At 50.9% G+C, this 25,143-nt stretch overlaps 4 protein-coding genes across 4 annotated transcripts; 2 read left to right on the forward strand and 2 right to left on the reverse strand.

The window, feature by feature from the left end:
• Positions 1–205: 205 nt before the first annotated feature.
• Positions 206–1,474, forward strand: PG994_014394 (glycoside hydrolase family 3; the record flags this gene model as incomplete). The annotated part of the gene is made up of 2 exons (XM_066865803.1): positions 206–257; positions 321–1,474. 2 exons carry the CDS (start codon positions 206–208, stop codon positions 1,472–1,474), a joined length of 1,206 nt encoding a protein of 401 aa, XP_066708932.1.
• Positions 1,475–4,922: 3,448 nt separating this feature from the next.
• Positions 4,923–9,829, reverse strand: PG994_014395 (GTPase activating protein; the record flags this gene model as incomplete). Its single annotated transcript, XM_066865804.1, has 3 exons — positions 4,923–8,493; positions 8,532–9,364; positions 9,455–9,829. 3 exons carry the CDS (start codon positions 9,827–9,829, stop codon positions 4,923–4,925), a joined length of 4,779 nt encoding a protein of 1,592 aa, XP_066708933.1.
• A 2,192-nt stretch (positions 9,830–12,021) lies between these two features.
• On the forward strand, positions 12,022–15,248 carry PG994_014396 (Importin alpha re-exporter; the record flags this gene model as incomplete). Its single annotated transcript, XM_066865805.1, has 6 exons — positions 12,022–12,091; positions 12,192–12,673; positions 12,745–14,054; positions 14,108–14,193; positions 14,252–14,555; positions 14,612–15,248. The coding sequence occupies 6 exons, from the start codon at positions 12,022–12,024 to the stop codon at positions 15,246–15,248; spliced, it is 2,889 nt and encodes a 962-aa protein (XP_066708934.1).
• A 3,955-nt stretch (positions 15,249–19,203) lies between these two features.
• Positions 19,204–21,194, reverse strand: PG994_014397 (uncharacterized protein; the record flags this gene model as incomplete). Its single annotated transcript, XM_066865806.1, has 3 exons — positions 19,204–20,817; positions 20,884–21,069; positions 21,132–21,194. The coding sequence occupies 3 exons, from the start codon at positions 21,192–21,194 to the stop codon at positions 19,204–19,206; spliced, it is 1,863 nt and encodes a 620-aa protein (XP_066708935.1).
• Positions 21,195–25,143: the final 3,949 nt, after the last annotated feature.

Consider the following 25,143-nt stretch of genomic DNA (forward strand, 5'->3'; position numbering starts at 1 on the left):
GGTTTGCTATCATTATCGGTTGCGGCACTTAGCTCACCAACCCCTGTTTGCACCGCTGCATTCTTGCTTACCTCTGATGGCGTCAAAGCTGAATCACGGAGATTGAACTACCTGCCTATATATACGAATACCGATTTCCTTACGAACGTAGGACAAGGGGCTATTGTGGTGACCACTGACAGGCTGCACGATCCTTCCACCCACGATGCTTATGCCACCCTCTCAAAAGTGGCTGAGTAGACTTATTTTTAGCGCAGGTACTTAGTTGACGGCTGCTACAAAACGAAGCCGATCCCGTATAAGTCAACGTTCGACAACAGAAGACCAATTTCATGAGGAGAACTGGCTTGGTATCAACCGAACGGGGATGTCGCACTACGATACACCGTCTGGTACCGCAGATGTTGTTATCCTGCGAGACCAGGAAGAGTATATTCCGCTTACAACCATTTTGGACGAGAACGATGTCATTGTTCTCCTGACTCCTCTGGTCGTTCCTCTTCCGCGAGACGCAGATGCTGGGGTAGATCCGTTCGAGAGCTTTGGGCGAGCGCTCGCACTGAGACATCCCCAGATACGTCATGTCCCATATACGGCACGTGATGGGATCACCGGATACCACGTTGCTCACATACACAGAGCTAAGGCTATCATATTCGTGATATCGGGGAAGCCAATTGCTGGTCAACCCTCGCAAGCTGACATTGCAGAGGTGGCATGGATGGTAGGCAATACTCGGCCGCAAATCGTACTCGCCTGCTACGACGTGCAAGGCCTGGGGCTTTTGAAGGCAGAATTTCCTGCCATCATCCAATTACCAAGTTACTCGCCACTTTTCCTACAGCAAGCCGCTGCTGTGTTGTTTGGCGAATCACTCACACGGAATCCGGTTGACACAACTCCGCAACAGAAGTGGGCAGTTGAAGCATTGCCGGATGAATTGGTAGCACTGGATGTGACACCATTCGAGCGTCTTTGGAATAAATGTCTACCTGACCAATTTCAACTTGACAAGTATTCTTTGCGAACACTACTCGACAGGGTCGGTTGGAGTCGGCACTACGTGGTGAAGTTGCCGGGGTCGGGCGAGATTATAGGATTCTGCGCAACATATACGACATTCCTGAATGGGGGTGACGCAGACCTTGTCGGGTCCATTGCCGTGATTCTGGTCGAGCCAGCGTACAGGCAAAGAGGAATCGGGAAAATGTTACACGATGAGGCTCTTTTCCAGTTAAAAAGAGTGCGGGGAGTCCGAAGATTACAGCTGGGCAGCACATTCCCCGTCTACTCTATGGTATTCCCCAGGGATCTGCCGCCATCAGATGGTTCCAAAATCGGAGGTGGAGGATGGATTTCAAGTCGGATGGCCTTGGCCGGGAAGTTTGCGACTGGATTCTGGATATCCAAGATTGGCCCAGTGGCAGCTTCGCAGCTGCTTTATCAGATTTCAGCTTTCGAGTTTGCGACATGAACGAGCTGTATTCAGTTAAAGCCTTTGTGCGAAGGGAGTCCTTTCGTAACGATACGATGGGATTGTGCGACCAGTACACAAATAGTGAATGCTTCGATGTTGTTGTTGGACTGTGGGGATCGACAGTTGTGGCGGCAGCTCAGACCTACCTACCACGCTCAGGTACGCAAACAGAGCACGACTTGCCATGGGCTCGCTCTATAGGCCCCGATGTTGGCGGAGCCACCTGTATATGCATTGCAAGTGAGTATATGGTGCCGAACTAAAGCGGGCGAAACTAATAGATGCAGACGACGATGCAGCAGTCGCGAGCCGCAAAGACGCAATCATGTTTAGGCTATTAGACACTTGCATCAGGTCTCTGGAGAGGCAGGGGCGCGAAACGGGTGTTTCTGGACGGGATTAAAGGGGGGCATGAGGGCTTTCAGTCCACAGGTAAGCGACTCCATGATTATTCTCGTCAGATTTATTAACTTGGGGTAAAAGGTTGGCGCAAGTGGGCTAGTTACTGCGAGGTTTGGCAACCGGTGTGAAGCTGTCGAGATGAAGCTACCGCTTGCCAAAAGGCGATTCTCCCAACTATATTTCCCTACGCTCACGGGCCTGACCCGGTCCTGCCCTTTTACATCAAGGGAACCAGATTCATCACGTATCAACGCACGTAAACCCATAAGCCGATTTGAAGCCGGGTTTCGGGATATTCGCCTCGAAAACCAGTCACTTACCATGCCGGGCCATGAAAATAGATGGTTCGGACGTTGCCTGTGGATATTACAAAATATTGCCTCCTGCAGACACCCCACGGAAGGCTCTTCATGGAAGTTCATCGAAAGGGGTGTCTATATCATGGACGAACACTTAAAGCACTACCAGGCTGTTTTCTGAGCCTCAAGTTCGGCCTTGTCTTGCCGAATCACCATGTAAGCTCGGCTTGTTGGCACAGGACGCCGGCTGTGGTACTTTTCTTGCTACGAGGAAAATATAGGCGTTACACAATAACATGGCGGGCGATAAAGATGGTGGCCCTTTCGCCAGCAGAGGCAGATGAAAAATGGATGTCGGTAGAACCGGAAGGTCCGAGTAAGAAGCAGCGGTCAGTCTGACAGGACAGGAAGCTACGGTTACACTACATATCATTAGTAGCCGCACCAAAGGCATAAGGTTATTCTCGAATCGTCATACTCGACCCGAATACCGCATGCGCAAGGATCGGGCTGGGCTTCTAGCGGTATGCCGTGCAACTGTAAGGCATATATGTGAATGCGATGTGGCTGACCAGCAGGTAGCGTGGGCGCAACTTGACACATGGGCAATGCAGCTGTTCTGCACACAAGATTAATCTTTCCTGAAAAGTCTGCCGCTACAAGTCGGTATAGCAGGGACAGAACACCCAGCCGATTTCCCATAGGCGAAACAGAGGTCAGATGAGCGTCTGGCGCAAACACGCTGGACCGCGCCCAATCAACACTGCATCTGTCGATCTTGTTTTATGAAGAAGCACTCAGTTCCTCCGTCGACCTATGAAGCTCTGCCGCCTTGGAGAACCCCCCCTCTCCCCACGCCCTCATGGTTTGCACATGGCTGCATGGGGGCCAAAATGCAGGTTGCGGCAATAGTCGTCGTTCTCTCTCTCTGACGCTCCCATGACAGGTATGTATGGGCGACCGACGCCGTGTAACGGCGCTTGGCCCATTGCACTACATCCCGCATCCACAGCATGGGGAATGCTGTGTAACACGCGAGTCTGGATACGAAGGAACAAGAGGCGTTGATGAGGACTTTCACGTTATTTGGATAACGATCAGGCAAAAAGATAACTCCCCCCCCCCTCTTCGGGCTCCTGTGCGACTGACGCAGCCGACATCTTCCGCAAGCGGCTAACCTAGGGATCAACTCTACACTGCTGGGGTTCATTTACGTGCGGAATGCCACTCGACTTCTAAAATGTTCGACAACCAAAGATGAGGGGTTTGCCCGGATTGGGGGCCAGCCCTGTCTTACCAGGAACGGCCCGCCCAAGGAGGATGCTGGTTGGACGGGGTTGCGGGTTGGTTATCTCCATGGGCTATCGAGCCTAGGCCATATTGCTGCAATTGTTACCAACTCTCTCCAAAGATCATGCTCTCTTTCTCTTCCACTCTCTCGCTATCTACTATCGATACTGTGACTCGCATGTCTCTGCATTCTTTCTTCACGTCATTTTTTTGTTATTCCCCTTATCTGTGTAACGTATGGCTACACCACTTTCGACGCCCAAGCATATCGCGCTGTAGCTGTTATTGGCGGATACGCTTTCCTCTTTGGACGAAAGAGACGAGAGGTGCATGTATTGCATATAGTATGTGTGTATGTATCTGTATGTCGGCAGACGCCCCTTCTTCCGTCCCTCGACGGAAAAAGGGTATTCCCATTTCCTACAAACCATTCGGGATGGATGGAAGTCGATTAGGTACTTTTGCAGATGACAAATACCTACCACCCACCCAACTAGATGGGATTATGCATGTCATCAAAGCAAGAAGGAGATCATGTGATCCATCTGACTGACTGACTGACTGACTACAAGCAGTCAGCACTTGGCAGATTGTTGCCGCCTTCGTTTCGAGTGCCTTGATAGAGCATCTCCGGAATCAAAATTGAACATTATTAGTCAGACCGCATCGGTATAGTCGTGAAACTCGGTGTGCATGTACTCCTCTAAAGACGACGGCGTCGGTTGCCCTGAGTCATCTATCATCCGTCATCTTACATATCCTCGTAGTTGACAGGGGTGGGCGCATTATTATCGGGAAATAATTCCTAGTACCATCTTCACGAGCATTGTATTGCATGATTTTCTCATACTGAAAGGACTGCGGTTTCTGCATTCCATGTCATTTTTCTACATGAGGCTCGTTGAGTTGCTGAATCGTCTGACCATGGACCAGGGTCAAGTCCGAGATCAAACCCGTATACTATATGGGCAGGCCCCGTGAGTCCACAAAGAGGCCAGCCAGTCAAGTTAACCCCCCTATCTTTCAAACGCCTCCTCCCTTTCTAGCCCATTATCACTGTGGAAGGCGAAATGCTTCTGCGAATAAGTGGCGGGAACCACCACAGGACTTGGGATGCTGGGAAGTATTGCGACGAGAGGAACAAGCGAGTTATGTATGTCCAGCCAACCATTAGAAAGTCCCCCTCCTGCGGCGAGAGTAGGCTCTTCGGCATTTTAGACAGGAAACAAAGGAAAATGAAATCAAAGCAGAGAAAAACTTTTGTGGTATCCTTCCTATCCAGACGCCTTTCGCGCAAAATCTCCAGTACACACGTGAGCCCCCGTATCTCTCTCGGTTTCATGCCGAGACGTCACAGCCGAGTGAGTAAATGGTGTGGTGTTGTTGTTGGTTTTTAAAAGGTGAGAGACATTATATTTCGTGGATTTAGTAAACCCACCATCAGTATAGATAGATTAACCCCACTTGGAAAAGTCGACAGTATCGACAAGTGAGTCGGTGCCGTGGTTGGTCTCGGTATTCTCTGTAGGCGTGGTCGAGAGCATCGAGGACCGGTGCGAATGCGAGTTCTGCTCGCTATTCGTCGAGAAGAAGGTGGCGACAGACGACCGCCGGAGACTGGTGAAGCTGTCGCGCACCGTGCTTGCTGCCTTGTTTGCGTCCAGCTGTCCGGCGCCGCTCCCGGGGACCCCAAGAGAGGTGCCTGGCGGTGATGGCGCCATGCTATACTTGGGACCAAACCTCTCTCGGAGGCGTGCGATCTCCCGGAGACGGTTTCGCCAAGGAGATATGTATTCGCCCACGTCGCGGCTCGACCAGACCATGGAAAAGACCGACGCATTAAGTGCTAATAAGCGGATGAAGTCAGGCAGCGCCCTTAAACTGACGATTTTCATGTCGGCTGCAGGCGAGACTTCGGGAAAACCAGGCTTGCTTATGACTTGGACCTGGTAGAATGACTCTTTCACGTCGATCGGTGTCCTCTGTCTAGTAGCGACAAACGAAGCTCGTGATTCGGGTGTGATCACAATGTTAACATAGTTGAACTGTGAGGGGAATGTATCAAACTTGAAGGGTAGTCCAGAGTCATTGAAGATGATGTTGACGAAGTCATTGCCGATATGCCGCTTCTTCAAGGTACATTGAGCATCGTGCTCCAGATTCGTCGGCATCTGCGTAGTCACGTGGAAGACGATTTCGGACACGCGATCTCGCCAGCAGAAGGTATACTCTCCATCCGTGTCATATTGACGATCCAGGCCCTGCATGTTGGTCGTGGCATCTTTCAGTCTAGTGAGCGTACCAAGGCCGTTGAGAAACTCCAAATACTCGCTGCTGCCCGAGACGTTTGCTAGAATCTCCGTTTCCTTGGTCTGCCCCTCGCCGATGTAGATGACGCCCACCTTGTGACCATCGACCGTAGGACTGCGATCAAATGTGCGCATCGCTCTGTCAACAGCCTCGTCTTGTGGAAGAGGGATGGGGCGGGCTTGATCAGACAGGGGCAGTGTCGAGAAGAGATGGACCAACAAGTGGCTCGGAAGAACAGTATTGCCCTGCGCCTGCGTACCATCGCCCTTGATATCATTGGCGATCCGCTCCTGATGAGAAGGCGGCGCCTTGAATGACTCATGAATCATGTACGATGAGGTGCCCGACGGTTGGCGCTTGGTAATCTGAGCATACCCGGCACCAGTGGCTTGCTCGATTGTGACAATGCTGTTACCGATCAACCAACGCCTCTTCAGAATCTCGCCGAAACGTTCCGCAGTAAAATGGGGGTCAGGCATCGATTCGTCCACGTCAGCATATGCCGCTCGTTGCATAAAGTCTATTGTGATCTGGGCTTGCTCTTCTGAGACCTGATTGCCGTCATGGTCGGTGAAGAGGTTCTTTGATATGAAAGACACCTCTTTAGCACGATCCGGCAGCTTCAGCGCCAGAAACCAGAAAGTAATCACATGGTAGGCCAGAGCATACACGTATTGTGGCAGGTCGTCGGACGCATTTGGGTGTATTAGAGTATCGCCAGAAGCTGACAACGGTCCCTGGGCGCTCGGGTCACTCGCCGTACTCATTCGCTGTGATGCTTTTTTCTCCCTCACGTATTGGAGATACCGAAAGCAGATGCCAAACACGATCCGGTACTCATCCTGGCGGAAGTTAGAATACAAGGAGGGAAGCCGCGCGAGGCAAGCCAAGAACTCCAGTATGTGAATGGCGTTCGAAGACTGGGTGACGATCTGAGACATTTTCTGCAAAATAGTGACCAGCGCTTTGCTTGTTGACATAGGAAGCTCATAACAGCATATGGAGAGAGCATGGAGGCAGACTTTGGTACTCCTATCCCAATGCCCAATACCGCGTGTGAAAGTTCCCACGATCTCGTCCTCTTCTGTTTTCTGAAAGTGCTTGTGGTAGCTCAGAATCATGGTCAATGTGTGGAACAGACATGTTGCGACGTCAGACCGGCGTAGTCCTGTGGAAGTGTGTGGCTCCAGGAAGCCAGTGGTCTTGATCTGCTCGCACAATAACCGACGCAATTCTTGTATCTGAGGCACTGCACTCTTGAAGATGCTGTGGTTGCTCAATTGGGAGGGTAAGTACACGAGGATAAAACTGTAGATCTCCCAATCACAGAACTGCTGCAGCAGAGCCACCACAGTCGCGAGCCAATCGCCCATGGGAAGTACAGCGTTGCGAAGGGATGGACTATCATCATCGGGTTCGCATTCTGGGGCGTAGGAGTAAACAACCGAACTCGCAATTCGCGACGTTTGCTCAGGAAGCACATCAGTTTCTGATGCGGACCACGACTGTTGATATTTCCCAGCGGCTGCTTTGGCGGAATTTCCTGATCGGATAGAGGCAAGTGAAGAAAGGGGTTTGTCTGTTGGCTGCCCCTGAGTGAAAGACCTGCCCCGTGACGCGCGTCCGAGGCCGCCCGCGTCTGATCTCGAGGTCCTAGTGAGATGCGCAGCTTCTTCGGCCATCTTTCTGGCAAGTGAAGCCTCCGTGCGATAAAGGATAGCAGCAACATGTGCCGTGTCAGTATGTTCAGTGACAAAGATCCGGTTAGCCCAATCAGCCCTGAGACGAAACAGTAGCTTCATTGCACTGAGGCGAGCATCGATCTCGGTCGAATTTGACTTGGCTACCGATATCAGAATGTCGAACAGACGTTGCGTTTTTGCAATATCTGTATTCATTGTTTGCAGGAATATCCATATATAGCCTTTCACAACGACGTCTGATAGGCTTTGACCAATTCGGCTCAAGTCAGGCGAGGATGGTGGTGCAGGTGTCTGAGCGGCGCTGGTGGCCGCCGAGGAGGGATGCGGTGGTGTTTGGAGTACCGTCTGAAGCTTTTCGATTATATGATCAAATAAAGGATAATCGGCATTACTAGCGATAGCTGTCGTAAACGAGACAATCTCCTGCAATACTTCGATGTCAATCTCTTCCGTAACCCCAGCGAGGAGACTCTTCATCAAATTTGGGACAAAGTCTTGGTCAAGCTGATCATGGATCAGTTCAATCATCTCGTAAACCTCTGTGATGGCTTGCACAGCCATGACTCGAAGCTGAGACGAGCGATGGCGGTTGGCAAATAGTGCCTCGAGGACTAATCGCAGGTTGGACTCCCATTGCGTATCGGAGGGGAAGCAGCATCTGAATTCTTTGAAATAGTTCAGAACCAGTATAGCAGCCGAATCAGGCAGAACCACATGAATCCTGGCAAGAAACAAAATGCAGTCCTGACGCTGCAGCAAAGATCCAGACTGCTCAGTGAGCAATTGCTCGATGCGGCTGATGAGTCTGGCTACTTCATCGGACATAATCGCGGTATCTGAGGGGACCAAGGATTCGGTGGAAGGAGACGTTATGGGCTCCTTTAGCCCTGAGACTGTTTTGGTCACACCCTCTAGGCAAGTAGCGACAATATCAAGAAGTGAAACCCAGTCCTCGTCCACAACCATGGGGTTGACTTTGGTTTGCCGGGTCCCCAGCAATGTATTTGCCAGTCTGATGATGTCCAGTTGGACTTTCCAGGCAGTAGTAACTTGCAGAACGGCCAAAGTCCGTCGAGGAGCGTGGTGAATGGTACCGCTGGGTATCCCTTTTCGGAAGACTTCGAAACCAACTTGTTGAGGACCGAAAGAGAGCCCCGAATTTCCCGAATCATAATCTTCTGCTTGTCAGAGCCACCTTTCTCTTGGTCCATAGGCGGATCGCTCAAGGCACCAAGCAACAGTCGTACGACAGCATGGCCATTATGCGACCTACACAACATGCTCAAGGTATGCCAAGCCCCCTTTTGCAACATGGGGACCATACTGTGAATAGAGCAGAGAACTTGCACAAAGTCCTTTAGATTCACGTCGGGGATAGCTCCAAACGTCACGATGGCGTCCATAACTCCAATGCAGGCTCGGAGATCGTCTGTATTCCCTGTAGTCATGCATATGTTGACCAACGTATCCAGCAAACATTGTGTAGCGTTCTTGTCAAGGACGCCAGAGTTGAATTTGATGAGATCTGTTGTCAAGGCGAAAATATCTGCAAAGTCCTTGTCTTCGCCGACCGCAGCAGCCTTCCCTTTGGAGCGTGACGCCTGTTTACGAGCAGTGCGAACAGAGGCGAATTTGGCGGCCAGCCAGTTGGTGACAATGGGGAAAATATCGTATTCGAAACCCGAAAGAGAGCGGCCACGCTTTGTAAGATCGACGAGGGCAGCAAGCTGTAGATGAAAATCGTCGGGGTTCGCAGGGGCGGTTATCGTCTGGAAGTACTCTTTGCGCTCGAGGTCGGTTGATGCAGGATGCTTTACACAAGCGGTCAGGAAGGGCCCAGACAGCGGACCTGGTGGTGCTGGCATTGCTCGGGTCGATAAGATCTTTGGCAGCATACCAAATATTCAGGACCTATTTTGTGGTGAGTCAGCGATATCATATTTGCGTTTTGGTCAATCGAGGTTGCAGCCTACAGGGTTCAGTGGGTAGTCCTCGACAGCATAGCGAAGCTGGCTAGCTGCCGCGACACGTTCAGTGGTGTTCCCGTTCTTCAAAAGCTCAAAAGCCTCCAAGTGATGCTGGGGTAGCCCATGGCTGCCCGCCTCGTGAAGCTGTTCGGTAATATGGGCTCGAGCTATTGAACCGGTGGTCGTCAAGGGAGCAGGGGGCGATTTTGTCAGCTTGGCTGCTCCAGCAAGACCCTTGAAGACGCTGGCAATGGTGCCAGTGTTGCTCTTGGTCTCTTGGGGCGACGCGATGTCATCTCCGGATGCGGGCTGCGGCATGTTGCCGTCCTTGACTTGCCCTTCACCGGCCTCCTGGCCGAGGGACACTAGGCGGCGCAACATGTTAGCAGGCTGCTGAGGTTATGAATAGATCATTGCCGGCCTGCCTGCTGCAAAGCACACTGTGCAAAGTGTAAGGCGGGTGGTAAAGATCGACTTGGTATGGAAATCCAGAAGAAATCAGAGGATGGTTGATGGTTCTTGGACCGATGATATCGTCCCATGCCAAATCCAGGGTCCATGTCCCCCGAATGCCCCATAAATAGCTAATACTCCAAGGATCGTGAACAGCTGAAGAGCTACAATAAGACCCGCGCGTATGCTATGCTGGAAGGAGCATGGGCCGCTCTCCGGCTAAGGAACATGGGGGTCGGGTGCGAATATGTATGTGCAGATATTGCGAACACAAGGGTTTCAAAGAAAGTCGGTTCACTTACAGACAAACTGTCACTTGCATAAGGGTGGGAATCACAAGTTACAGACAACAGCCACACAATCTCAAGCCTCCACCAGGTGCAGCAAGCTGTGGTGCATTAGATGGGTGTATTCTCCTGGTTCCGTTGAATCGTGTTTTTCCCTCCGGACCGTCTTTTCCTTCCTGCTTACTCTGTCCTACGAACACGGCGCACCAATCCACATCCACACATTACCCCTCGAAGCCTCTACCAAGTAGGTGTATGTGTGGTTTGATTCTCGGGTTCGCGATACGTTGGTGGTATTCGGTGGATCGAAGTGGTTCAAGCACAGGGGCGCTGTTACACGGAGGAGTGAGAAGACGTCGGGTGTTGCCTTGTCAGATGCAGGAATTCGAGATTTTGTCTTTGGAAGAAGTGTGGAAGTCTGGAAGTATATACAAAGAAGGACGTCGATCAAGGGTAAAAAAAATTAACATTGAACCTATGGATTGAGACAAGCTGCAGCTGAGCTGAAGTCAAAGCAAGACAGGACCTCTGCTTGCAGCACCTTCCCCAAGATTTGCATGTTCATCTCCACTATGAGCCTATCGCATCGCATCATCTATGTTCCCGCTAGGATGCATTTGTTCAAGCGTGTCTCTGGGAGGGGATAACCCCCACTGTACGTTAAAAAACCAGAGACGGATTCTTACAAGGGAATCTTCCCTGCAATTGGCAATTTTGTGCCTGCGTTGAAGCTTGCTGTGTCTGTCTGGGTAAAAGCCTGATCCTTGTTTGCTTCAACAGCCTCTCTCCACTCTTGTCTTGTGAAGTAGGACAGGCCACGACTCGGGGTTCTTTGTTGCAACGTACTCCGTACCTTTCAAAGTACATCACCCATTACCCTTAAGCACTCCGGGGTAAGTGTACATGTATGGAATACCAACAACCTTCCCTTTGCCATGTATGTAAGATGGAAGAGTGCAACCCACGCTGAATGCAACAAACAGATCAAGCATTCTTGTACCTAATACCCCGGTATTGTAACTGTACTTGTTGTAGGGGGTTCTTTCCTCTCATTGAGATGTGGTAACATCAATACAAATAGAACCTTAGTAAATGGTCTCACAGTCCTAAAAATAAAATGCACCAGACCCTTCGTACCTCGAGTAATAAGTCACCATAAGGTTCAGAAGCTGAAGAGATCGTTTTCAGGTTCGTAAAAATAGCGATAGCACAGACTTCATGTTTTGGACCAAAGAAGAAGATATTCTAAAGACCATTAAATTCAGGGCTCTCCGCAGAATCCTAACATGTGTCTGTTATATTCCGACGAGCCCAGATAGTATACTTGACTGCATTTGCTCATGAAAGCCATGAGTACATCTACGCAGTCGAAAATCCTGTTGCTATGTTCCAATACCTATGTCACTTCATCCAATTGCCAGAGCTCTCTAGCTTATTTCAAGGTAGGTACATGGTATTGGATGGCGGGGTGCTTCATACCTCGAGTTCATCAGGCTTCGGGGTCTACTTAATCCGGCCAGTGGGTGTCTTGGGAAGTCTTCTTCAGCCTTCGCTGGGTACAGCCGGGCTTCTATGAGGTAAGTCTGCACTAAGTCTGTACATTGCTTGCGCGCCGCACTCTTACCGTCAACCCCACTATCAAAGAGCAGCCCGCCCGTTGCTGTGGTTGGCTCGGACGGACCTTGAAAAGAAACAAACCCACCTACTCACCCGTTGGAGCTTGTTTGTACTGACAAACCAGCTTCCCGTCCGACCACCATCCATCAATTTTTGATGCCTCATCTTCTGGTAGCCTTCTTGACCTGATACTGAAGCCATCACAGTATTGCAATCATGGCTAGCGATCTCGGTCAGCTCGTCCAGCTTTTGGACGCCACTTTGGATCCCTCCAAGCAAAAGAAAGGTATGCCGATCTCACTTCGTCACTGCCTACCTTCTGCCCCGCATCCATGTGTTTGGCAGATCGCGAGATGCTAACTTTTTCGTCTCTTGAAATTTTCTAGCCGAGAAGGGCCTCGCTGCAGAGAAAGCCAACCCGAGATTCTCACTGTCGCTCCTCCAGATCGTCCACGAAGCCACCCTCCCCCTCAAGACACGTCTAGCGGCTGCCTTGTACTTCAAGAACTTCATTCGCTTGAACTACGTAGACAGCAATGGCAACTACTTGCTGGGCGATGACGTTGTTGCGACAATAAAGCAGGAGCTCATCGGTCTTATGATTGCCTGTCCTCCCACAATCCAAACACAGCTGGGCGATGCCATTAGTCTGATTGCCGATTCCGACTTCTGGCAGAGATGGGATACGCTTGTGCCCGACCTGGTGTCACGGCTCTCCCCCGACAATGCCAAGGTTAACAACGGTGTGCTCGAGGTTGCCCACTCCATCTTTCAGCGATGGCGACCGCTGTACCGGTCAGATGACCTCTTTACTGAGATCAACCATGTGCTGGGAACTTTCGCAGCGCCATTCCTCACACTTCTGAATGTACGTCTGCTTCTTGTCTAGTGATGAGAATATCTGTTTGGAGAGTCTCGCTGACCCGAAATGACCTGCAGGCTACTGACCAACAAATCATTGCCAATGCGAACAATAAGGAGGCCCTGAAGGGATATTTCGATACGATGAGTCTTCTGATTAAGGTCTTTTACGATTTGTCCTGCCAAGATATGCCCCCGCAGTTTGAAGAACATCTGGAGCAGATCTCGGTGTTCCTCCACAAATACTTGACGTACGAAAACCCTCTGCTTGCCACGGATGATGACTCGGAGGCTGGTGTTCTGGAAAACGTCAAAGCCGACATTTGCGAGGTCCTCGAGCTCTACACCAGCAAGTTTGATGAAGAGTTTGGAAAGTACACGCAGACTTTCATAACTAGTGCTTGGAATTTGCTGTCGTCCATCGGCCCGGAGCAAAAGTATGATGGTCTCGTCAGCAAGGCATTGCACTTCCTGACGGCGGTGGCTGGCACTGCCCGACATGCCCAGAACTTCAATGATGAGAATGTACTCAATGAAGTTGTAGAAAAGGTGGTCCTGCAGAACGTTGCCTTGCGAGAGACGGACATTGAGCTGTTTGAGGATGAGCCCATCGAGTTCATCCGTCGCGATTTAGAAGGATCCGATACCGATTCCCGACGGAGAGCAGCAACCGACTTCCTGCGGACGCTACAGGAGAAGTTCGAGCAACTGGTGACTACGGTGGCTGGCAAGTATATAAATCACTACCTGGAGCAAGGCAAGGCGGATTGGAAGCACAAGGATACGGCTGTCTCGCTATTCCTGGCCATTGCTGCCAAGGGCGCCGTCACTTCGGCCCAGGGTGTGAAGACAGTCAACTCGCTCGTCAACGTCGTCGACTTCTTCCAGCAACATATCGCCGCTGACCTGATCAACAACGACGCTGAACCGATCGCCAAGGTCGACGCTATCAAATATCTCTACACCTTCCGCAGTCAGCTGACAAAGGAGCAATGGCAAGGTGCATTCCAACCGCTCATCCAGAATCTGGGGTCCTCTAACTACGTCGTCTACACATATGCTGCTATTGCTGTCGAGCGTGTTTTGTTCCTGACCAACGATGCTGGTGTTCACGTCTTCTCCCGGGCCGATATTGAACCGTTTGCAAAGGATCTTCTTCAGCACCTATTCCAGCTTATTGAGAAGGAACAGGCCCCCGCAAAGATGCAAGAGAATGAGTTCTTGATGCGCTGCATCATGCGGGTCCTCATTGTCATGAAGGACGGTGTTTTGCCCTTCGCTGATATGGTTCTAGACCATTTGGTGGCCATCACAAATGTTATCAAGGAGAACCCTAGCAATCCTCGCTTCTACTACTACCATTTTGAGGCTCTTGGAGCCTTGGTCAGGTTGGTCATATCCAAGTTTACAACAATAAAAAAACATTGCTAACTCGAAACAGAGCCGGTTCTGCTGGCGGCGCAAGTGGCAAGTTAGAGGAGCAACTTTGGGAGCCTTTCCACAAGACCTTGGTTGATGAAGTCAACGGTATGTGGTTGCTTTTTTAATCGCCAGCGGATGATAAAAAACTGACAAATCCCTTCAGAGTTCATCCCCTACGTGTTCCAGCTTTTCGCAGCCCTGCTTGAGCCGAACCCGTCTGGTGCGCTGCCAAACCACTTCAAGGCGCTTTTGCCACCTCTGCTACAGTTCACTATGTGGGAGACGAGAGGCAATGTACCTGGCTGTACACGCTTGCTGTCAGCCATCATTCCCCGGGCAGCCGATATGATTGTCGCGGAGAACCAAGTTGAGCCTATTCTCGGGATATTCCAGAAGCTTCTCAGCGGCAAGAAGACCGAGCAAAATGCGTTTGACATCCTTGAGGCCGTCATCACTTCCATTCCGAGGTAAGACCCCATACCTGTAAAAACACCATGGGACATCTCCACTAACATATTCTTAGGGCCCAAATCGAGTCGTATTTCGTTCAGATTCTGACCTTGTTGCTGAAGAAGCTTGATCTTGATCCCCAGGAGTCATACAAGAAGCGATTCGTGACGTTCTACCACCTCGTCTCGGCCAAGCTCGAGGCTGGGTTAGGGGCCGACTTCTTCATCTCGCAGGTCGATTTGATCCAGAGCAACCTCTTTGTGCCTATCTACTTGAAGACGATCCTGCCTGTGTCACAACAACTGATCCGTCCGATCGACCGGAAGCTGGCCGTTGTGTCGTTTGCCAAGACTCTTGCTGAGAGTCAGGCCTTTGCCCAGCGCTACCAGAAGGGATGGGGATTCACATGCGAGGCCATGCTGCCCATCCTTGCGAACGTGGTTCAGGTAGCGGCGGCAGGCGGCGACGATGTGATTCAGGAGGCAGACGTGGATGATATCGGCTTCGGCATGGGCTTCACCGCTCTCAGCACTTGCAAGAAGCCGGCCCGCGACGACCTCCCCGAGATCCAGGATGCCGCACAGTGGGTGCGCGGGTACCTGACGCAGGCCAATGCGGCCAAGGGAGGCGTGATCTCGCAGTGGTCGGCGGAGCGGGTTCCGTCGCCGGAGGGGAAGCAGAATTTTATAGCCTTTATGAACCAGAGCTAAGGAAAGGGGGTAGGATTTTCCTTGGGTCTTTTTAATGCCGAACAGCTGGGAGTTGATGATACCTAGGATTTGCATGTAGAAAGGGGTAGGGCCAGAATAAAAACTCGGCGGACTGATTTGTACGATTTCCGTAATCTTCTAGGCATGGACTTGTTTCTTGACGTCCTTTATTCATGTGATCTAGGGGTTTTTCGTTTCCGCATTTCTATATTCAGAAGGTCTAATCGACTGAGTGGATGTCTAGCCAGGCCACTCAAGACCAAGTACGTACGGCCCGAGGTCATGGAGACGAACACAAGAACGACGAACTCGGCTTGATACAGGCTTGCCATCAATAACTAACCATAGCAAGTCCCCCCCTTGGCATCTATGCCATTACGAATTACTATATGATATGTACCGTTGTCCCTAGACCACATTCTGTTTTCTGTTGGAGATCGAAGCATACGCTATTAGCGACCGATTCAAGCGTACGTAAGGACTTGCATAGGACGAGGGGCCGCCGCCGCGTACGTCCACCAAGATAGAAGCACAGTTGACATAGCTTAGCGGTGGCAATGAAGGGTCAAGAGACCCATCGATCAAGAGAGACGCATCTGTCAATGAAGTAAGGGATTGGGCGTTGCCATCCAGAGTTGCCACCTATACGTATTCAGGAGTCATATACTCAAGTCGAGGGACCGAACACCGGAAGTCAGACGAGACTTGGCAGAATGTGTGCGTTTCTGTCTGTCTGTCTGTCTGTTTGTCTATGCCACCTCCCCGTGCTTCCTTATTACTGTACTCTTTCGTTCTCTCTGTAACGAACCAAGAAAAGAAGAAGAGAAGAGGCGGAAAGAACCTATGTACAAATTCTCCGGCCCGACAAGCATGCAGCTGGAAATCCTCCCCTTCGTTTGCCTGAGACTAGATCTACCGGCCGAGCCCATGGCGAAGGATTCATCAAGGCGTCCGCCTCCTCTTTTTTCTTTCCCCTTTCACTTCTCTCACTCTCACCTCTCTTGGAGTTTCAGCCGCTTTCTTGGGCGCCCCGGCCGGGTAAAATGAGAGGCTCTGTCGGCTATATAGGTCTGAAAAGTAACCCGTCTAAATAAACTACAGCAGCAGCAGTAGTGACCCCAAGCTAGCTTTCTGCAAGGGAAGTGGGTTGCAGCAAGTCGCTTCTTAGGTTACGTACTTTCTTGACTTCTAGCCTCCTAGCTACCTCTTATTCATCTTCTCCGTTATTAGTAGTGTACAAAGCAAAAGCCCTTGTTGGATCTTCTTCTGGTTTTGCCGCCTCCTCCTCCCCAGTCGTCTAGACCATCGGTTCACTAGTGAAGATGTACGAAGTAGATAGATGTGGTGGAAACCGGAGTCCGCTTTCGAGATTGAAGGAAGGGGAGAAATCTCTGTCGTTACTCTCACGCCCCTCCTTACCCTTTGATCCCAAATCCAACTATGAATACCTACTTACCTAGTCAGTCACCATGGCAGTCCGGTCTACGCATGAGTAAGTCTTCCCATCTTCTCCACACGCCTTATTCCCGTGACAAGTGCCATCGCCCACCCAAACCCTTTCTTTAGGACGTTGCGCGCGGAATGGGCTCTCTCTCCACCGTCTCACATAAGGGGGGCACGGGGCAGGGAGGGAGCCTACTGCCTACGGAGCTGGAGATGATGATCATGGAGACACTTTTCGGAGTACGGAGCCAAAAGACAAGGACCAGGGACCAGGACCGAAAAGTCCGAATGGCACCTGCGCCTCTTCAGCCGCTTCCTCAGACTATTTGAAAGCGAAAGGGAAGGGTATCTCTCATTCCTGCCCTATGCACCTACCTAAGTAGGTAAGTAAGTTGATACTTTGGGTATTTTCATACCAGAGTGGGAATGGTGATGGGCAGCATCATCAACTAGCTGGTGGCACCTCCTCTGTCAGGTGGGTGACAAAAAAGAATTTACCGCAAATGCGCCCAGGTCAAAGTACCCTCGAATTCGCCCTTTATTTCAACATTAGCTCATAACGGGAAACGAAGCTATTAAAAATCAAAAAAAAAATATCTGTAATATACTTCTCCTCTTAAAGAACAGCACTATATTTTTCTCTTATTTTTCTCGGCTTAAAGGTGTATTAGTATTGCTGGTTGAACTACTGAAGCCGTTTCGTGGTTAAATTCTTTTGTCACCCACCTGTCTGTCTATCTAATACTATATCTCGCTCGTAACATAGACGAAGCTAGTACGCATCATGTTACGCATGTCCATACGCTACTACGCTCGCATCCTCGCCAATCAGAAGGGCTAGATATTCCCGGCCAAGCAGACCGGCGATATGCACTATTGACAGGCTTCTTTCCCTTCCGTGTGGAGTTTTAAGTCAGCGTTAGCAGCTCGCTGCGCCGCGACACGAGCGAGGGAGACTAGCTGATAATACTAAGTGCCTATCCGTCCGTATTCGATACGTACGTATATAACCAGGTATGTATGTATATCCCGTACGCACTTTCTTGGCAGAAATGGTGCTAGCTAGGTATATCTATTACATGGCCCTCTAGTAAGTATAGTGAGGTTCCACCTTGGCTCCACGATAGCCCAGGCAGCATGGCAGTAAAGGAAAATACCTAGTTGTGCCCATGTTCATACTAGCAACGGAGATAGGAAAGAACGCGCGGAAACAAAGAACAGAGAAGCATATCATAATATCGCAGACATTCCGTATCGACCGAGTACAGAGGGAGGAATTTCCGAAACAAGAGATAGAGAGACGGAAAAATACTAGGCATATGGATAATTCACTGTCAATCTTGGAAATATAGCATCCATCTCTCTCTCTCTCTCTCTCTCTCTCACCCGACCCAAGTATGGAACTGGAACTGTCAGACCTTCCCCCGAGTCCCTCGGTCTATGTTACCGAGCGAGACATCCAAGAGCCGGGATCAGGCCCTGGTCTGCGTCTCCCAGGCGGGTGGTGGTGAGTGGGTTCGGGCCGCATTCACGACACGACACGACAATACCACATTACAAATCCATGATGCATGCAAATGGTTTAAAGGGCATTGGGCTCGAGTGGGCAGTGGGCTCTATTGCTTCTGCCGCAGCCTCTGCGCCCAACCATGCAAAAGTTACATACATATTTCCGTCTTTTCACGCTGTTAGAGCTTAGCCTGGAAGTATTATAGGGTCCACCAGGTGCGCTACTACACGACACTAGACCGTGATTGCTTGCAGCTTACTCTATGTGCGTCGTCCTCCGGCCGTGCTGTTTGACGTAGCATGGCACAGGGGTAGCATTCCGCAGCCTTCATCTGCATTTTGGGCCCCGGTCCCTGCGTTGACGGGTACGCCAGCACACACGTGCGTGATGCAGCATGCGTGGAATATGCAGGCAGAAGGAGCAATGGCATGGCCATCTTGGCGGATCACTAGAAACTTAAGAGTAATAAGTCACATTCCACGAATGGGGGAACCTTCACAACTTGGGAATGTCACAGATGTAAGTCGAGTGATGGATGATATAATGTTTTGTTCGTTCTGTATCTATCACATCTATCACAAGTCTGGCTATTTTTTTTCTTAGCTTTCGAGCGACGGGTAGACGATCTGTCTCGAAAAGTGCGGAAATGATGGTGTTGCGGCAACCACTCGTATCGTGGATGATGTGGCGGCGCGTAGTAGAAGTAGGACTCGTGATGCTGCTGGAAAAGTCTGCCGAATGGCTTTTCGTCGTGGTTGTGACGTGCCCAAATAGTCAGCCGCTAATAAGACGGGCCATGAAATGCACTAAGCCCCCTTCTTTGGTGTCTGGGTGGTTTTTCGTGATAGGTCATGAGAGGAATGCAAAATCTTGATAATCGTACAAAAAAAGACGGGCCGTGGCTGCTGCGCATTCGATATGGAGTCTCGGAAAGTTTGTGGACGAGTAAAACAATGCATAAAAGAAAATTCGTAAAGGGTATCTCTCGAAATTGGTCGACTTTTAGATGAATGAGCCCTCACCGGCTCCAAATACACCGACGCTGCCGCGCCAACCGCATCGCTCCGAATCCTTCGAGCTCTGCGAGCTCTGCGAAGGGTTTCCCCGTGGGTGGTGAAGGGCGGTTCGGGATGGAGGCTGCTGTGTAGCCTCGCTCTCGCTGCTCCCCCGGCTGCCAGGGCCACCTCCGTTGTTGGGCGAGAGCAATAGGCTGCTGGTACTGCTTAATCGCTTAGTAAACTCGTTGAAGCTGAGCCTCTTCACGCTCGATGTGGAGTGTCGTTTCTCGTGCCGAGACAGGTGGTCTCGCATCGACGCGCGCTGGTTTTCCATGGCGGCAGTTGCGAGTGGGACGTGCGATTGACTGCCTCCTCGATGCAGTGTAGTCGGCCTCATCTTCGAATGGGCCGTGTGAGGTCGCAGTATGGAATAGCCACTATCTGGATGGTAACTCTGCGTTGCACGACCACCCTGAGCCATTGAACCGTGACGATTAGCAATGAACGCCAAGGCCCGCTGAGCTGACAGGGCAATTGATGACCTGTCCCTTGCGACATCATGGTCAAAGATATCATCGTCACTGAAATCTTCCTCTTCGTCATCTTCTTCTTCTGTTTCCTCCACAACCTCCTCCTGCTTAACCTTCTCAATCTTAGCTGTATCGTGCTCGCCTTCGTCTTCTTCGAATGTACTGGCCATTGGGGTGATAGGCGGGTTCAGCTGTCGTTCTTTCTTCCGCCGCTCTTCCGCCTCGCGCATCAATGCATCGAACCTCGCCAGAGAGCTCAGGTTGTACTCGCCCGAGACCTCTGTTTCGACACCAGGGATGCACCTCAGCTGGAAAGCTCTATCCAAGATAGATTCTCGTGCCGGTGGCGGGGAACTCGACGCTTGGCTGCCTGGTGCCTGACCCTGCGAACTCACACTTCCTCGAGCTCGAACAGGCGAGCTCAGTGTTGATGACCGTCCCTGTGCAGAGGTCCAACCCAGCATGTATTCTGAGGGCAATTCGCCAACAGTAGTGGCTGGTGAGGGCAGGTCAGTTGGCAGCACTGTTGTGTACTGATTGCCATGAATAACATATCCCATCCCCATGGCATTCAGAGAGCTCCCGTGCGATGAGATATCGCTCCTACGCGAGCGTAAGCTGGGCGTCTCGGAGAACGTATGCGGGCGTTCGCGGCCAGACCGGTGGTGCGGCATAGTAGGACGCACAGGTTCGTCACCACCACTGCCCGGGCGATATTGTTCTCCGTCTCGGCGGGGTGAGAAAGGGTTGGAGAATGTCGGCGACGCAGGCGTGATGGGGCTCATTGGGTAGGCGTCGGGGACGCCCGGTTGGATAAGCGAGGAAATGTAGCGTGCCCAGTCCTGCAGAGCGTACCCGCCTTCTTCGCTGGGTCGAAACCATAACGTTGTCGGGCCCGACTCTTTTTCCCTTGTCAAGCCGGCAGTTCGACTCGAGCGCCGCTTTCGGAGTTTGTCTGTGGTTGGATCTGGTTTTATCTGCATTACCATTGTGGGCAAGGCCGGCCCTTGTTTTCGATGTGCCACCATTTGGACCTGACAATCCGCAATGGAGGCTATTGAGTATTGTTGTGACGGTTCCCAATCATCCTATAGAAGCAGTACGGTTAGATGATCCAGCTAGGTGAACATGGGTTGCGGCGCAGTGGTTATTACCTTGGACTTATACAACGAGAGGTAGATAGAATCAGGCGATATCCTCGGCGGAATCTTGATGTTCTTCTCCCTCGAATCTTTGATCCGAGTAGCGGAGAGCACCTGAGATAGACTGAGGTTATTCGGTGCTTGGTTCGCATCCGCATTGCCCTCCCTTTGTGGAGAGCCCACCACCACGTATCGGGACTACACCACTGTTAATACCAAGATCGTACAGAAAGACAACAACTTTCGCAGTGAAGTAATACCTTCCAAAGGGCTCGCCCCAGGATGTTGCCCCGATCAGGGGGGATAAGTAGGGTGCCTTCCATCCTCGGAACGCGGTAGTGCGTTCAGTTGACAGCAGGTAGTTTTGGTTCGCAATGCTCGACCGAAGTCGCTTGCGGCCCCGGCGACTATAGTCGAGAAGACGGGTGGTGGTGTATTATGAATTAAGATACATATTCGTCAAACAGATAGAAAAAAGAACGGCCCTCGTCTCTGTTCTCTCCTCTTATTGGTGGTGCTGGTTGTGTAAGAGAAAAGAAAGAAAACAAGAGAAGACGAGGCTCCCGTCTGGGTCAAAACCAAAAAGAGACAATTACGAAAGAATGGATCCCAGGGCCAGGCCGATGAACGTCTTTGAGGACATGTAACAATGGGGAAGGGGAGGAAAAGATGCTGTATGTATCTGGCACCGGATGAATCATGAGGAGAAGGTCTTCGGACGCTCGAGGGTACATTTGGAAGTCAGGCAAAACCCCTGGTATGGTGCTAAAAGTAGGCATACAAGTACACGCCCGCAGCAACAGAGGTCTTGAAGGGTTTAGACCCCAAAGGAGATTAATAACGGATCGCACGGGCAGTACACTCCCCCTCGGTGTATGGTGTGGTGTGGGAATTCTCTGGCGAGCAAGCATATGGAGGGGGGTGGAGGGAGCGGGACAGCAGAAAAGATATAGCAGTCGTGCTATGTACATCACGTTTAACCAAAAAAGAATTAAAGCTGCAGTAAGGTGGTATTTCAGTCGGGTTCATCTGTTTCCAAAGAAGGTTCCATAGGACGGGATGCCTTGCCCAGCCAATGCAGTGTACCTACAGTACCTCGAGGAGGGGACCAATACCAGTCAGCACGGGGACCAGGACAGGAACTAGGTTACTAGCCAGGACCCAACAGCAATTGAGACTTTTCACAGCTGACTTCCTTCGCCGCCTTCTAGACAAGTGACCCAAGTTCCAATCATGCCAGCCCGCCCTGGATTGGTAAGTTAACTGTGGGAAACCAGGGACTGGACCCCGGCCGACAAAGCCGGGCTTCGCACTAACGCAGTATTGGTGGTGTACTTTAGTTTGCGTGTATGCACGATGCAATGCATCCATGTTGAATGGAATGTGGTTGGTCTATGTAACTGTGGACGCGCTCAGATGGGGCCGAGGATCTGCTGTGGATAAGGATGAGGTGAGGTACTGTATCCGTACCTACTAATCTCTTTCTCTTTTCTTCTCTGCTAGTCCGCCTTCGAATTGATAGCATGTCTGCAAATCATCCAACACATTGCCCAAGGCATTAGTGACAGCTGGAGTTCATCAATATCGATATTCCGTACAGAGTATAGTTTATCACACCTCCAATGCTACGTAGCATAAGCATAGTTAGGTGATCAATAGCCAAGAGTACAGGCCGAATTGGTCCCTCAAGCTTGTCTCGGTGTGGTTAATACCCGGCTTCGTTGAATGACCGCCGTACGGAGGAGCATGCGCATGGGTTTCTAGGGCGCATCGACCAAGTACATTGAATTCTTACCGGAGCCCGGCCCACCAGAACCTCTGCTAATGTGGGCAGGCCTGTAATAGGGGACCAAACACGACTGGAGGAAGGATATTGGATTGCTCCATCGAAGGCTTTTGTCCCTGTGTGTTGTGCCTGGTACCTTACTGCTGCATCTCTTCCACTAACCTACGTACTTACTTACTTATGTACCCATCATGTGCATTGCACATCGCCTGGAAAAGGGGGTTCTTTGTTTAGGTTCCATTCCGGGGCGAGAGGGCAAAACAGACAGCAACAACTGACAGCCTAACGTATTTGCGTTCCAGCAACGTTCGTGGGTTGCGCCACGCGATAAGGTTACTGGATAAGGTACAATTTTCGAGCACATGGCGGTAGCGGTGGACATGATCTAATAATCTATGTAATAACCTAGACTTGTCACTTGTCGTTTGTGTCCGTCTAGCTGGCCCGGCTTCATGTGCAACAGGTTCAACGGACGCCGATAAGCGGAACGCCTTTTTGCCACAGCAACACCACCCATCAGCTCCAACAGTGGTAGTAGCCAAGCGACGAAATCTGAAAAGGGGAAGAGAATGAGTTGGTGCTGCTAGCTTGGGCCGTTTTTTTCATTCTAGCGCCATTGGGGAGCTCCAGAATCCAGATAGCTGAATCTCCGGATCGAAGCTGGCAAGGAAGGGGAAAAAATGACAAGACTCTTGGGCTGAGGTCGAATGGAAGACATGGAAATCAAGTGCCCCAACAAAGAGAACAGGAATGATGGGCTAGGCTTACGACGAACGAACGTCCACCGCCTTTTCACCCTTTTTATTTCTTTTCCTTTTGTGTCACCACCGCGTGCGTGGCATGATGAAATTCGGGCGATAATCGAATAATCTCCAAGGCCATCCTGTCCTGGGTCTTTGACTCCTGGCGACCTACATAGTACTGTAGCCAAGCTGCTCTGCTCTGTTACCTGAAAGCTCCAGCCGCAGCTGGATTTAATACTGGGTGTCAAATCACTGGGACGCCGTTGACTGACGTACAGGCTCCCGATGTCCAGCCGTATTTTCTTCTTTCATCATCGTCCAAGTCGACATGCAAGTGGAGCTTGCCTGTCTCACCTACCTATGGTGATAGACGTCCGCAGCTCTGTCCGCAAGTCCGGCCCCGTCCACGATGGAAGGGACACAATGGGATTAGCAAGCGGGCCTATACGGAGCACAGCCGTTGATATACTCTGCCTACGTATGTTGACCTCTTCTTGTTCTTCTACGGTTTCTTCCTAGCCATCCTGGTCCCCCTGGGCAGTGGGCAGTTAATGAAGTCAGCGGGGCCGAAAGCCCGGGGTTGCAAGCAACAAAGTTGAGTTCCAGCAATTTCGGGTCTGGGTGGACTAGCGCTGCAAGGAGCTACAGTGCTTGCTTTTGCTACTACATACCTCAGTCAAGGACCCAGGACTCTGTTCTGCATCGCAAACATGCAAGCAGAACACGCGCGCATCTAAACGTCTAATCGAGAATTGCGTGTGAGACCTGTTCTGGACTCTGGAGATAGGGTGATGATACTGATGATTTTTCTGGTGTATGGGGTGAGATACTGTCAGTAGCCGAGCACTGACACGCACAGCATGCTGGTCTTAGTAATCCCCAGATTCATGAGCAAGCCACGACTCCACCGAAGCTCCCTGGAATGTGATGTTGCGCACAGCGAAAAAAGAAAAGAAAAGCAACAGCGCTCAAAGCGATCATCTGATCTTTTGGCACTGTTTTGGAGATAGCCGACGTGGTCGATCTCAGCAAGGTTCCAAGGGTTTCACCTCGTCAAGGACGGGAGCATCGAATTTCCTCTTTTTACTATGGTTGTTAGAGTCTTCCTTCAAACAGTACGTGTATGGTATCAATTATGAGTTGATGAATATCGCAACTTGGGTACGGAGTAGGTTATATCCAGAATTCCCGTGCCAGAAAACACACGAGTTTGAATTCGGGCTCGTGCCTGGGTACACCAGAGGCACAGACGGAGGAATAGATACCGTTCTTGGCGCAAAAACTCCTTACGTCAGATGCTAATTTCAATGCTACGTCGTTTCTCACCTTAAATTCCCACGAGGGCGGGCGCTGAAACATTTTGCCATGTCAGCATCAAACATGCGCCAAGTCACGTTGGTTGTCTGACATGCGGCGCGCAGAGGCGGCGGCAGTCCAGACCATCACACATCTTTAGCCATGCTCAGCTGTTTGCTATCGGGCAAGGGGCGCCGCGTGCTACGGCGTAGCTTGAGACGTGCGGCTGAGGCGAGTTGGATCTTCAACAACATGTCTGATGCATTCCCATTCTCGGGCCCAACTGCAGCAGACGGCTATGCGGCTATGCACTCTCCAAAAGAGGTGACTTGAGGTATGCGCATTTGGCAGTACGCAAACAAAACATCCCATGTCAATTCATCTCACTCGCGGGAAGGACCTGAAACACCAACAACACGAAAAGCCACCTTGCTGGCCGGCTCCTTC

Source organism: Apiospora phragmitis (genome assembly GCF_038363925.1).
Source record: "Apiospora phragmitis strain CBS 135458 chromosome Unknown utg000013l:1.0-2965645.0:1.0-2969333.0, whole genome shotgun sequence".
Classification (NCBI taxonomy): domain Eukaryota; kingdom Fungi; phylum Ascomycota; class Sordariomycetes; order Amphisphaeriales; family Apiosporaceae; genus Apiospora; species Apiospora phragmitis.